This window comes from Castor canadensis, chromosome 1 (assembly GCF_047511655.1).
Source record: "Castor canadensis chromosome 1, mCasCan1.hap1v2, whole genome shotgun sequence".
NCBI lineage: Eukaryota > Metazoa > Chordata > Mammalia > Rodentia > Castoridae > Castor > Castor canadensis.
The window spans coordinates 191,237,762-191,252,821 of record NC_133386.1 but is presented as its reverse complement, the minus strand read 5'-3'; the positions used below and the strand labels follow the sequence as shown (position 1 = coordinate 191,252,821).

The following is a 15,060-nucleotide window of genomic DNA, read 5'->3' as shown; positions in this document are numbered from 1 at the left end:
TGTTACTTCAATTAGTCTATAGGTTTCATTACTATAGAAGCCATGTGATTCACCATGAAGACAAAACAATTAAGTGCACAAAAACAATTACAAAAAGGGGAAAATTAAAATATAATTAAAGCAAAGCTTTAGTGAAAAAGTAAGAAAGTAAAATCTGGCAAAGCTAGGACTGTCAGGAAGCTTTTACACAAAGGGATAGTATCATATTCAGATTTGAGAGACATGACTGGGAAGCCAAGCACTTTGGCACAGGCCTATAATTCCAACTACTGGAGAACCTGCTTCAGGAAGACCACAACTTCAAGGCACTCCCAGGCAGGAGAGGGAGACTTTCTCACACAACACAAAAGAAATAACTGTAGACAATAATGCTGACTTTGGATGAAGGCATGATATATGGTGATATCATAATAGTATTATCTGTAAATCCTAGTTACACAAGGGAGTACCGCAGGTTAGGGAAATACAGCATTTTCCTGTGATTGGGCTTTAGTATGAATATTCATTTCATCAACATGAAATACTTGGGACAAATTTTTATTTCTCACACATCATACTGTTTTAGGAAAACAAAATTACAATGTATATGCAGCATGGGAAATTTATATAAATACTTAAAACCTTCTTTTATTTTTAATTTTTTCCAGGGCCTGTTTTACATCCTTGTTCCGGAGGCTATAAATCAGGGGATTCAACATGGGAATCATAAGGGTATAAAACAATGAGGTCATTTTATCTTGATCAAGAGAGTAGGAAGAACTTGGCCGAAAGTATGTGAAGAGTAGGGTTCCCTGGAAAATTGCAACTGCAGTTAAGTGGGAGGCACAGGTGGAGAAAGCTTTGAACCTCCCCTCAGCAGTGTGGATCTTTAAGACAGATAAGATGATATAAAAATAGGAGACAAGAACTCCTGAAATGGTGCTTAGTTCCATGAACCCATAAACAGTAAATAATACTAGCTGATTGACTTGTATGTCAGAACAGGAAAGGAGGTACAGTGGAGGTAAATCACAGAAGAAATGATTGATCTCATTAGATCCACAGAAACATAAGTGGAAAGCCAACGTTGTATGTATCAAAGCATCTCCCATTCCCACCATGTAAACCCCAGCCACAAGCAGGGCACACACCCTGTTGGACATGTGGACTGTATAGAGCAAGGGGTTGCTTATGGCCTTGTACCGATCAAAAGCCATCACTACCAGCAGTACACACTCAGCATCTGCAAAGGTACAAGAGATGAAGAATTGTAGAGCACAGCCTAAGAAGGGAATTGATTTGTTTTTGCCAAAGATGTCTATCAGCATCTTGGGTCCAATTGCTGTGGAATAGCAGAGATCACAGAAAGAGAGGTGGCTGAGGAAAAAGTACATTGGTGTGTGAAGCTGTGAGTCCAGTCTTATTAAAATGATCATTCCAAGGTTTCCCATAAGATTAATGAGATAAACAAGTAAGAATACAGCAAATAGAGGCCCTTTCCTCTCAGGGTTATTGGTAATTCCTATAAAAATGAATTCAGTCAGTGAGGAACAATTTTCCCTGTCCATTCTTCAGTCTGGTTAATCTTTGGAGAAAAAGAGAAAAAGTAAACAGATGCATATTTGCACATCTGAACCCCAACAGTGTTTTTGTAAAACAGATTATAATTCATTTCTACTCATTTTTCTTCTTTGAAAATTGACTAGTCATATGTTAGTTTTGAAAACCATTTTTGTGTATTTGTAAGTAGTGAAAAAAATCTGAGGTAGGCAGTTGAGAAAACTTGTTCTAAATCTAACTGCCTTTTGAAGCATGCCACTTTCTACAAGATCCCTTGTCTTCATGGGACCTACTTTCTATGTTTCACAGAGCAAATTTGCATGCATTGAATCCCATTCGGTCTTCAAAATAATATGGAATAAACATGTATGTGGGAGTGACAGGCTATACACTATAAGAGTGAGTGTTTCCTGTGCTTAAATATATTCACATGTAAAGAGAAATGACTTCAGTTATTATATTCCTGAAAATCATGGTTGCATTCAAATATTTCCCATTATTTCCCAAATTAATTTCTGAGTGAAATTAATAACAAATCATAAAACACTTTTGGCTTAGTTATATCAATATAGAGTAAATCATAAAACACTTTTGGCTTAGTTATATCAATATAGAGTATAAACACTCACTAATAATAGTAAAAATTAGTTACTTTGCTTGATATGTGTATTTAGTATTTGAGGTGACAAAAATAATTTTTATTGCCTTTTTCTTTCAAAAATTTTATGGTTTCACCCCAATATTCATTGCCTGTTTGTAACAGCAGTCTGTTTCCAAAGGCTGACCTTCTGAGCAATACAGTGTACTAAAAAAAAAAAAAAAACACCATCCAAATTTAACATACACCTTTGCATTTCAGTAAATTTAGATTGTCTTTTGACAAATATGAAATATAACTTTCCACTTTTTTCTAAAATTTGAATTTTTTTTTGTTTTACCTTATATCAAATCTAGAGATTCAGAAACCTATCTGACTTAAGCAGTGTGCTGTAACTAAACACTAGGCAGATAGCATTGTATTTTACCAGGTCACATTTGGGACTTTTATGGTCCTGAAGTTATTTCCCTCAGGCTTTGGCTGCTTAATTATATTTTCAGATCCATATTCTCCCCTGTGAATCCATTCCAACTTCAACAATGGTTGAGCTCTGTTTACTATAGAAATCAAATTAGTCTTCATCAGGATAAGCAGTGTGGATTTTAACACACACACACACACACACACTCACACATACACACACACACACACACATACATGCAGATACACTCCCAGAAAATATAGTTGAAACTTTCCTTCTCCAAGGTAGAAATGTAAAGAAATTCAAACAATCCCTCTACTAAATCATCCTAACTACTTTTGATTTTTTTATTTCCTCTTCCCTTTTTAAGTTATTTTAACTCATTTAGAAATATTACAATATTTGATAGAGTTATTTTAATTTTTATTAGGATATAAGTAACATTCTGTAATACTCAACTTTTAAAATAAATTTCTTCTTTTTTGTATTCATTAAGTTTTGTGCTATTACTTCTAGCGAATTCCAGAACATTTTTCATAACAGCAACAAAATCATGTTTTCAACAGGGATAACTTCTTTTCACCATTTCCTATTTGAATATCCATGAGGACTTCTAATTCAATGTGAAAAGAGATGATCTAAGTGAACATTCTTATTTCTGATCTTACAGGAAAAGTCTCCAATTTTTTTCATCATTTATCATGATGGGTTCAGAGTTCTTACATACATGGTCTTTGTTGTGTTGGGAATCATTCCTTCTATACCTATCTTATTCAGAATTTTTCTCATAAAGAGATATTGAGCTTTGCCAAATACTTTTCTGTATTTCTTGAGATGACTGTATATTTTATACCTCTAGTTTGTTTATCTGGTGCATTGCATTTATTGATTTGTATATACTGAAGTAATCTTATTTTTTATGGAAATAATAACAAAATAACCTTTATACACTATTGAATGTGACTTGATAATATTTCATTAAGGACTCTTGCATTAATACTAATCAGAGATATTGGCCTTTAATTTTCCTTTCCTATATTGTCTTTATCGAGCTTTGATATCAGTTTGAAGAATGCCCTTTAGCATTGCTGAAAGGCAGCTCTACTGGTGACAAATTCTCTCTACTTACTGATTATCTAAGAAAGTCTTTAAAATACCCCTCCATTTCTTACATACAGGCATAATAGCTATGATATTCTTAAATTTTTTCTTTCAGAATTTTGAACATATAATTTCCATTCTATCTGGCCCAATAGGTTTCTTAATAAAAACTTGCTGACAAAGTTATGAAGATTCCCTTGTACACAATAATCCACCTTTCTCTGCTGCATTAAAATATCTGTTAAAGTTTTGCAACTTGATTCTGAAGTGTCAATATTGTTCTTTTCATCTCATCAAATTTGGTATCCATTGTGCTTCCTGAATGTATCTTTCTGTTTCTTTTTCTGGCTTCTGTAGGTTTCTGCTTTGCTTCTTTTTTAAAAATCAGTCCTGTCCTTTTATCTCTTTCTTCCTCTTCTGGTTCATGGGAAATGTATATTTTGCTATGCTCAGTGGTGACCCTTACATTATCTTTATCCTCTTCTTTCCCCAATTTTGCTCTTCAGATTATATAATTTCTAGTAACCTATCTTCAATTTGACTTACTGTTTTACTCTTCTATTAAATCCCTCTATTGAATTTAAAATTGTTATATTTAAGTGCTAGAATATCTATTTGCTTGGTTTTTATTTGCTACCTCTTGGTTGACATTCTCAGTTTGTTCCTACACTGTTCTCTTGACCTCAGAGCATTTTCATTACCATTATTTTAATTTCCTGTCATGTAAATCACATAAATTCATCTCACTCATCAGTTTCTAGAGATCATTAAAACTTTCCCAAAATCAATGAATCAATTAAGAAATGGACAACTAAACTAAATAGAACTTTCTCAAAAGAAGAAATTCAAATGGCCCAAACAACATATGAAAAATGCTCATCATCTCTAGCCATAAAGGAAATGAAAATCAAAATCACACTAAGATTCCACCTCATCCCTGTTAGAATACCCACCATCAAAAACACTACCAACAACATGTGTTGGAGAGGATGTGGGGAAAAAGGAACCCTCATACACCACTGGGAAGAATGCAAGCTGGTGCAACCATTCTGGAAAAATATTTGGAGGCTTCTTAAAAATCTAAACATAGATTTGCCACATGATCCAGGAATCCCACTCCTGGAGATATACCCAAAGAATGTGACACAGGTTACTCCAAAAGCACCTGCACACCCATGTTTACTGCAGCACTATTCACAACAGCCAAGTTATGGACACAATCAAGATGCCCCACTACTGACAACTGGATCAAGAAAATGTATTTATACACAATGGAATTTTACTCAGCCATGAAGAAAAATGAAATCTTATCATTTGCAAGTAAATGGATGGAACTGGAGAACATCATTCTGAGCGAGGTTAGCCAGACTCAGAAGACCAAAAGTCACATGTTCTCCCTCGTATGTGGTCTTTAGATCTAGGGCAAATACAACAATGTTGTAGGACTTGGGTTACATCACAAAGGGAGAACATATTGGGAGGAATAGGGTTAGATAGAAAACCCAAACCATGAAAGCATTTTATGTCTCCACTCCAGAGGAATTAATACAGAAACCTTAAAACAACAGAGGTCAATACAAGAAGGGGATCAGTATCCAGTGTACAGATCAGTTAGAGATGAATCAATGTGGGTTGTAACACATTTGTACATGAAAGCAATGCTGGGAATCTCTCTCTATAGCTGTCCTTATCTCAACTAGCAAAAATGCTATGTCTTTCTTATTATTGCTTATTTCTACTCTTCAATGGAAATGGAGAAAAGAGCAGAACAGGTTCTGCCTGGAAGGGAGGGGGGTTGGGGAACAGGGTGGGGGCAGGGGCAGGAAGCAGAAATGACCCAAATAATGTATGCATATGTGAAAAAATGAATAATAAAAAAGGTTTTTAAAGTTGGAATAAATTTCCCTTTTTTAAAATTTGTGTTGGTTTCTTGTCTTGGTTCTCTGCATTAGATAAGAAAACTCTATCAGTCTTGTTGAATTGGTCTCATGCTGGAGAAGGGTCTCACCAGTCTGTCTGGCCAGAGATTTTAAGGTAATTCTAAAATCTGTGTGTTTGTCCAGACTGCTGTCTCTGGTTTAGGTATCACTAGGTGCTTAGAATTTGAATCATTCTGTGGGCACCTCAAGACTGGCAAGGTAGGAGCCAGAATATATGGATGTAGCAAGAAGTTTGGAGTATCCTTTGCATGTTCCAGTTCCTTCTGTCTTTGTGGGGGTAGATAAGCATGAGTGTTTACTTCCTAGTATGCAATAATATGATTTGTGCCCAACACTACTGCTCAAGTTCACACTGAACTCTCTGATCCTGGAGAGATAGCTTCTGGAACAGGTCTTGTTTTATGTCAACCACTGATGTTTGGTTGTCTAGAGACATTCAGAAATGCAAGGCCCAATTGACTCTTGAACTAGGTAATTAATGAGAGAGTAAGTTGCCTAGGAGCTGCTAAAATTGTGGCACTCAGTGCATGATCAAATTTCTTCCTGAAATAATGAGTAGATTTGGATTTATCACTGGGGCAAGCTATATGCAAAGCTCACGCAGTGTTAACCTTTGGTGCTCTACCTAAGTGTGTGCTTGCTCCATTGGCTCACAGGTGTGTGCTATAAGACACTGCCAGAGAGACAATTGGAGTTGCAGATTCTTATCATTTTTCTGCATTTGTTCAAATGTTTATCACCTGGAAGTGTTTGTGTGCCATTTTAAAGAACCAGCTGTCCTGTGATCCAAGGAGACTCACATGTACCTACTCACCTCTGCTCCAAGAGATACAAGGCTAAGGATGGAGTTCTCTGAAATTCAGCTTTAAAAGTTGCAACAGTTAATGAGCAGCACAAGCCCTTTTGAGGAAACCTGGGAAGTTGTATCTTTAAAGCCCCGTTTTAGTACTGCTCCTGGATTATGAAGGCACTGGAAGTGTTTGCATGACTATATAAATCTGGTTCTTTTTTTTCTGTAAGTCTAAAGAGACAAATTATTTGTCAATTTCTCTATTCACAGAGGTAGGAAATTTGGGATACACTACTGTAGGTAGAAGCTGTAACTTCATGTTGGAACAATCTCCTCCCAGGAATAATTAATAATTTGTTGTTATCACTGGGATGAGCTGAGAAAAATATTTAGGAAGAGCTGCTCTACTTTTCAGGCTTCCTCTTTTGTGGTCTGATATCACTTAGTTAGAAGCTACCTGCCAAGACCACTGCAACAGTGTGCCCCTTCCATGGAAAGTCAGGACCTACATTTCAGCACTCTCTGCATTCCTCCTGTGGAATGAACTCAGAGGACCTAATTCACACCTACAAAACTGTTGCTTTTTCCCCATTGTCTAAGGAAATCTTTATATACTGAATCCCCTCTGTGGACAGAGTTAATGAATTAATAGCCAAACCAAGGAGAACTGTGGAGTTTGGGTGGTATATTGTGAGTTCTAAACCTTTCCTGATGGAAAGAGAACCTGAGTGTTGAAGATTTCTTTTCAAAAGTTTTATGATACAGTGCTCATGCACAATAGCTTCCATGCCAGAATGTTCCTCATCTTTCCTATGCATCTGATGTGGATGTTTTCTCAGATTCCCTGTAAGTAGGAGTCCCTCAGTTCATCTTTTTCTCTCATCAGAAATTGGTCTGAGAATAGATGTTTATTTTCTAAGTCCTTGTGAGAAGGAAAAGTAATGTGACTATGTTGAAGTGTTGCTATCACTCCTTCAGCACTAGTTACAGTATCTCTAGGTACAGTCTTTTGGGGACTGAACCTTGCCAGAGATATTTGAACTTCCTGCACTTTCATATTTATATTTTCCCTAGATTTTTAAAAACTTTTTAGCCATCATTTCTATAAATAAGTTTTCCTGCACTTTCTCCCTACTCCTTATTTTATTCTGCTGTGTTATCTTTTTTGATGGTGTTAAAAATCTTACATCTCACATCTTTTCTTCATTTAATCCCATTTTCTTCTTCTTTTATCTCCTTTCATTCTACATTTTCAAATAATCTTCCTTAGGCACACAGATCCTTTCTTCTCATTAATCAATTCTTCTGTTTTTACTCTCTGCTGCATCTTAAATTCTACTCATTTAATACTCAGCTTCAAAACTCGGTTCTATTTTTTTTAAATTTCAATCTACGTATTTAAGTTCTTAGTTTCTTCAATGAGTGTCATCCTGATTTTGTTGAATTACCTATCTATGTTCTTTTGATATTCACTGAAATAATTCCTTAAATAATTCACTGAAATATTCTTTAAAACAATTATCTAATTCTTTCCAAGCCATTCATAGGTCTTTTTTGGGGGGGTCAGTTATGGAAGTTTATTCTGTTCCTTAATGGGAATATATTTTTTCTGTGTATGTATTTATATATGTATTTTTATTGTTTTGGATTTATATCTGTGACATTTTTCTGCACCTAGTGTCAGGGTGGAAAGATTGCCATGGAAAGGTGCCAGCATCCTATCTGAGTGGGTGGCAGTGGTTCTACTTCCACTGAAAGAATAGTGATATAAACTCTGTGAAGATCTACCAGCTGAAGCCACTGTTGACAAAGACTGCACTGAGTACGCACTGGGGGAATGCTCATGGTGATGTTAGTGCTACTGTTGGCTGTGCAGTACACTTGGAGTGGCAAGAAAGCTGATTTCTGGGGCATGAACAAAAGTACAGGACTTAGGTTTAGGGCAGTGAATCCATGCCCAGGTACAATATCACTTGTGACTTCACTGTAATGGTGTCTATCCAACTTGTGAGTGCCTATTAAAAATCTGGGAAGCCAGTGACTGGAGCCTGAATATATGCAGAGATAGTACCCTTACCTAAGATAGGTTGTTATGTAGCAGAACTGTTCTCTGAGTCCATCTTTGCTACTATAACAAAATATCTTTGATGGGTAATTTTTAAAAATATACTAATTTATTTTCACAATCTTTGAGGCTGGATATTCCAAGATCTAAGCACAAGTGTTTCAGTGGCAAAGTCGTGTTTCTTATAGGTGGATCCTTTTCAGTATCCACAAATGATCGAACAGGTTCTCAAAAGTTCAAAGACCTCACAGCTCTTCTATCTGTATTTTAAGGGTATCGTGTATTCATGAGGGCAAAATTCTCATAATTTAATCACTTCCTAAGAGGGCTTCACTTCTTAACATCACAGCAACAGGATTAGGTTTGAACATGCATTTCAGAGGGACACTTTCATACCACAGCAACTGATATCTAAGCATAGACATGGGCAGAGAGAGAATGTGGCCATAGTTCTGTGATATATCAGTTTGCTCTGGTGATAGGTTCAGTGTCTGAGTGATAGGTAAGTGCAATGCAACTGAAAAGCCAAGGTCCAGAGGGTGGAAATTAAAATAGTCCTGGGCATAAGCTAATTTGCTATTGGCAACAAGTTGTGGTGAGAGTATGGGCATACACATAAATTGTGGTTATAGGCCCAGAATACAAACTGCTCTCTATCATGGTGGTTCTGATGTCAATGCCAGTGTTGCATGCAATGCACTGTAGAGCTGGGGTCTGGAAGGAAGGCATTTGTGAACAGTCTGTAGCTCTCTAGTCAGAGACACACACTTATTTTAAAAGGACAATGACTATTCCTGAAACAGCACAAAAGCACTCCATTGCTGATGATGATGCTGATGCAGTGGAATCTCCCATTTCATTGGATCCACAGCAAATGTAGCTGTTGGCTTCCTCGGTGGCAAAAGATACTGTTGTTCTCCTTAGAACAGGTTGCTGGAGACATAAAAGGTGCCCTATGGCTGACAGAGTTAACTCCCACCATTCCTTCTTTCTAACCATCTACAAATATCTCAAAGTTGCTGTTCTCCCAGTGTTCTTTCTATGAAGTTATGCTCCATGTTTTCACTCTGTTGCTGCATGTTTATAAATGGTTCCTCGAGTCCTCATAAGACTGCTATCATTCCTGAATAATTGACTATTTGTTGTTTTTCCTAAGGAGATGAAGACTGGTATCTCTTATGCAAGCTTGCTTATAAAATTTCATTAATTCACTGAGCTTGAGTCTGAAAACAAATAGCAAAAAAGGAGGATGCTCCTCACACTGTTACATATAATGACAAGCTCACAAATTTTCACTTCCCATCCCCATAACTTTGGAATCCAATGCAGTTGTTTCTAAGAAAAAAAAAAGTTATTCCTTGCAGGAGATACTCAATGTTGATTCCATTAAACTAGATGCAAGACTTGCTACCTGGTCACTTTGAAATGCTCATGCTACTGTGTGAACGGGCAAAAAGGCTTTGCTCTAATCTTTGTGCTGATTGCTCCTGAGTTATGTTGCTGCTGTTAATCAATGTGGGAAGTATGAGGAGTCTCTGGAATGAAAATATCTTTGAAATGCCTTATTCGACTCTAACATCTACTGTTAAAAACTTAATAAAAAACTATAACAACCAAAACCAGAAAAAAAGACTAATGATGTGTATAGTTTAACAATTAAAGTATAAATGCCTAAGTCAGAAATTTTATTAGCCAGGATGCTGGCTGCAATGAAAGAGATATGAATTAGGTAATGAAAAAGGAAGTTATATTTTAGAGCTGTAAATCATGTGGCCAGTAACTGGAACTAAGGTTGCAATAGGTATTAGTATATTTCTTTCTTTTATATGTATAAATATATTCATTAACAAATATATTATTTGGTATTTTCTCCTTCTCCATTTTCCTACTTTCTAACAAAGGTGTGCCCTTTTATTTTCCAGTTGTAAATATGCATTGTTTCAAAGTAACAAAATGTTGGTTAATGTGCTTATTTGAAAGTTAAATATGGTTAAAATAGATGGGTATAAATGGTAAATTGGAAAATGTTTATTCTTCTAGATACTGCTTTTTTAACCTGCTCATGGCTGGGAGCTACATTTACCAAATCTTCTAAGTTAAAATTAGTTTTAAAAAAGGTAATTGGATGAGTTTTCAACATAAGTCCTATATCCCCAGAATATTTGCAGATTCTGCTTCTGTTGCTGAGGTTGGAATTAAGTCCCTTTCAATAGTAGCACAAAAGCCACTCAGACTTCAGCAAAGACCATGGGAGAAGGACTTAGTGAAATTAGGGGAAAATGAGTGGTTTCATAAGATACTGCTTATCCTAGACCCAAAACACAAATTCAGTGTTAATAGCTGCCTTATAGCCATGGGAACTTTACAAGCACCTGCAGCCTCTGGTGATGAAACACGGAGTGATCCCTGTGCAGTGAGGAGTGCAAGCCATTGGGAAGCACAGAAGCTTATAACAGTCTTCTGAGCATTAAGTAAGCAGGGCTGAGTAAAGATTTCATAGATCATTGATCTAAAGTACTCTTAATTTTACATTGAAATCACCTGTGGACCTTAAAAACAAATGACACAATCTAAACCATTCTCTTACTTGGAAATGGTTCTATTTTCTCATACATCATGTAATATTTGGTGACGCCATTTTTAAGTACCAAATGGAGTAGTGTAGCAAAAATGTATGTCATATGAAGCTTGATGCTACCTAATGTAGATTTCATTACTAATAGATTCTTGCATATGATAAAGAGTTAAGTGGCATGAAAAGCTATATTTAAATATACTGCATCTAACCTCTGTGCGATTTTCTATAATCTGGGTTGAGAAAATCTGAAACAAAATATGAGAGGGATTGGTTTGCTTGTGTAGCTCTGAGGGAGTGTGTTCTCTTCCTACCAAATGAAGAACCAAAAATTCTGAACAGAATCATTGTTGGTCACAAATCTCCAGAAAAATCTTAGGGGAATTTAAAACTTGCACAAAAGTGGTTTTGGCTGTATCTTGCAGGTTTTAACAACAAATGTATTCAATCTAATTTTACACTGGTTCTCTAGCACAAAGCTTATAAATATTTATTATCAAAGAAGAATAATTATCTAAAGCAAGACTTTTTCTAAAACACACTTTGCAGAAGTATACATCTGCCAGTTTCAGTCTTCTAATGTAACAGCCCAGGGTTAACCTGGAGGCCCAGGAGGTCGAGGGTAGGACCTTGTGATAGATTAGTAGATTATTCTGTTCCTGACATGCTAGGGAAGAATGTTCCACACTTTCAGCAATACTTTGAAAAAAGTTATCAAATATTTGAAGGTAGATGAATTATACAAGATTATTTAAACTTTAAAGATTATTTGATTTTTTAAAAATTATCACTTTCCTGACTTTCTTGTCACAATCTTGTTATATAACTTGTCTTTAAAATAATGCCTAAAATTATATAAATATATATAATGACAAGCATCTGTCTGTATAAATTGTGCAGGGACTATTCACAGCACTTAACCATATTAACTCTATTAACACTTTAATAATATAGGTAAAATATTCTCCACCATTTTAGGAATGAGTTAACCGAAGCAAAAAATTAACTTCTTCAAGGTCTAACTCATTTTCTATGTACAAATTTAGCGTTTAAACCAAAACAATCTGCTTTCTTCCTCTATCTAGAATGTCACTTCTATGTGAGATAGTTTACACACATATGAACACTTAAACACATTTTTCTGGGATCTTTACTATATCTCAGAATAAAATGACACAATCCATCTTGGCATATATCCCCCTAATGGAAAACAAAGAGCTATCCAAAAGCAGATAGTCTTTAATTGCCACTTGAAAAGTTTAATATTTACATATATCTTGGGATTAAGAAAAGTGCTTGGCTGCCTTTAAAGAAAATGTTTTTAAATAAATTCTCTAGTTTGAGTAGTTATGTGTTTTCTGGTGAAGTTATTGCAAGTTCCCAATGAGAGTTTGTAAACAGAACTAAATGAATTTTAAAATTTTACTTCTCAGGAAGAATCTACCTTAGATCTTATGGCTTTCCAAGCTGCATCTTTTACATCTTTGTTTCTTAGACTGTAAATCAATGGATTCAGCACTGGAATGATAATGGTGTAGAACACTGAGATAATTTTGTCAGTGTTGGGAGAATACAGGGAGCTGGGCCTTGAGTAAATGAAGAGCAGAGTTCCCTGGTAGATGGCCACAGAAGTCAAGTGAGAGGCACATGTGGAGAAGGTTTTCTTCCTCCCACTAGTAGAGCAGATCCTTAAGACTGAGAGGAGAATGAAAAAGTAGGACATAATGATGATGATGAAACAGATGATTTCAACTGAGCTGCCATATGTGGAGAGGAGCCACTCATTAACTGTTGTGTCTGAGCAGGACAGCTTAAGCAGGGGAGGGAGGTCACAGAAAAAGTGATTAATGACATTTCTGTCACAGTATTTCAGAATAAAGGCAAAAGATGTGTGAACCAGGGAACTCATGTTGCCTCCAATGTATGACAAAACAATCAGCCATATACAGAGGCCCTGAGACATCGTCACTGTGTACAGTAAAGGGTTACAGATGTCAACATAGTGATCATATTCCATGACAACCAAGACAAAGCACTCAGTGTCTGCAAAAGTACAGAAGAAATAAAACTGTAGGGCACATCCATAATAGGAAATAGATTTGTTCTCTGAGAGAAAGTTGGCCAACATTTTGGGAACAATGACTGAGAAATAACAAAGGTCTATGAAGGATAGGTTGCTGAGGAAGAAATACATGGTGGTTTGAAGGTGTGCATCAATCTTAATCAATAGTATCAGTCCAATGTTCCCCATTAAAATCATACCATACAACAGCAGAAATATGAGGAAGAAGACAATTTGTAGCTCAGGGCGTGTTGGAAAACCTAATAGGATAAATTCAGAGATCAAGGTATGGTTTCCATCTGTAAATTCCATCGTACATAGACTTTTCTGAGAATTCTAACATCCTAAAATGTTATATGGTTGAAAACAGAAAAGTAAATAGATATAAGTTTATGACATTGTTTTAAAAAAGTAAATGAATAAGCAAGGAATCAAGAAAACACATTATCCTCATATGTTTTGAAATATATCCTTGAGAGTCATATTTTAGAATTCAGTTGCTGTCAAATTTCAGAGTTGCAGGTTTAATTTTATATATTTTGTTACCTCTTTCTGCCATTAGATGGTTGCATATGTTATTGTATCACAAGTATAACACAATAACTGGCTGAGAAGGTTAAAGAAAGTAATAACTTCATGAATGGACTGATGATCTTATAAAGGAAACAAAACACATTTTTTATTTAAAATAGATGTATAGAATATCACAATGGTAATTTTAGAACAATCTGCTTTTACTATCAAGGATTTAGTAGATACTAGTGTGATGTGTCTCTCAGCAGTATGAACAGAGTGGTGTACAAAAACATATGCTAGATTATTATATTTTAGGTATAAAACAGAGGAGATATTAGTTAAATGAAAAAATATTTCAGCAAATATAAGTTCTGAGTATGTTTTCAACAGGTAAGAACTTAAGGTAATTCCATAAATACCATCCATATACTAAATAATGATGAAAAATTGTTATTTGTTTTGTATGTTTGCTATGTATCAATGTTTCTAAGTAATACTTGGGGACCATGAGTTCACTGATTGAGTAAAGAATGCACAGCATTTAGTTATAATTTATAATTAAACTAGATTATATGGCATCCTCACTTAATAAATATTAAAGGCAAATAAAAATAGCTGACATTTATTTTTATTCTAATATAATGCAATTTGTGGAGACTGAGAGGTCAATCACTAAATATGAGGTCTCAGAATATTTCTAAGAACAAAACATGAAGTACTTGAAGAATTTCAAATAAATTGATTTTGAGGTAAAAGGAATTTAAACTTGATCTTGAAAATGGATTTGGAGTTACATAAAAAGAAGTAAATAAGAAAAGCATTTAGTTCCTATATTAGTGTTGCAAAGAAAGGTCACAAAGAAAAAAAAAACTGTTTATGGACCACACTTTCATTTATGGAACAAACATTACAACAGTAACAATGATCAGGACCACTCTATCATTAAATCCTGTCTGTGATATGGCCACATTAATAACCACAAAGCTGATGTGCAGGAGGCTCAGCTCCAAGTGCTGAGGGGGAAAGGGATGCAGCAATACTTCAGTACACTTATTCCTATTTTTGCCTGTTTTCAAAACTAATCAAGATATTCATTTCAAAAACCAAAAACATTGTGTTACAGTTAGTATGAATTCAGTTATTGTCTGTCTTGGCTACATGTGTGTGATACAATTTTCTATAACAATATAAACCTTAATCTATGCTACAATAATGATAAGAACTATCTCACAGTGTTTCCATATTGGATTAGGTCAGTTACACTATTAGCTCATGTATCTGTCTACTTGATTACAAATCTCTATTTCATGTGTCATCCTTTGGAGAGAATGACCTATAATAAAAAAGAGAAAACATTCATTTCTATTGACAAACTTTTCACTTATCCATACCTTATGACTAAAGCCATTGATCAAGGTTTTATTAGCAATAGCCACCAGTTACACAGTACTTA

At 35.3% G+C, this 15,060-nt stretch overlaps 2 protein-coding genes across 2 annotated transcripts; both read right to left on the bottom strand.

The window, feature by feature from the left end:
* Nucleotides 1-614: 614 nt before the first annotated feature.
* Nucleotides 615-1,547, bottom strand: LOC141421709 (olfactory receptor 5W2-like). Its single transcript, XM_074068979.1, has one exon. The coding sequence runs from the start codon at nt 1,545-1,547 to the stop codon at nt 615-617; it is 933 nt and encodes a 310-aa protein (XP_073925080.1).
* Nucleotides 1,548-12,458: 10,911 nt separating this feature from the next.
* LOC141421707 (olfactory receptor 5I1-like) lies at nt 12,459-13,403 on the bottom strand. Its single transcript, XM_074068972.1, has one exon. The coding sequence runs from the start codon at nt 13,401-13,403 to the stop codon at nt 12,459-12,461; it is 945 nt and encodes a 314-aa protein (XP_073925073.1).
* Nucleotides 13,404-15,060: the final 1,657 nt, after the last annotated feature.

Bases quoted from the DNA above. Each gene is read 5' to 3' on its own strand.
- LOC141421709 (XM_074068979.1), bottom strand. From the start codon at position 1,547: ATGGACAGGGAAAATTGTTCCTCACTGACTGAATTCATTTTTATAGGA.
- LOC141421707 (XM_074068972.1), bottom strand. From the start codon at position 13,403: ATGGAATTTACAGATGGAAACCATACCTTGATCTCTGAATTTATCCTA.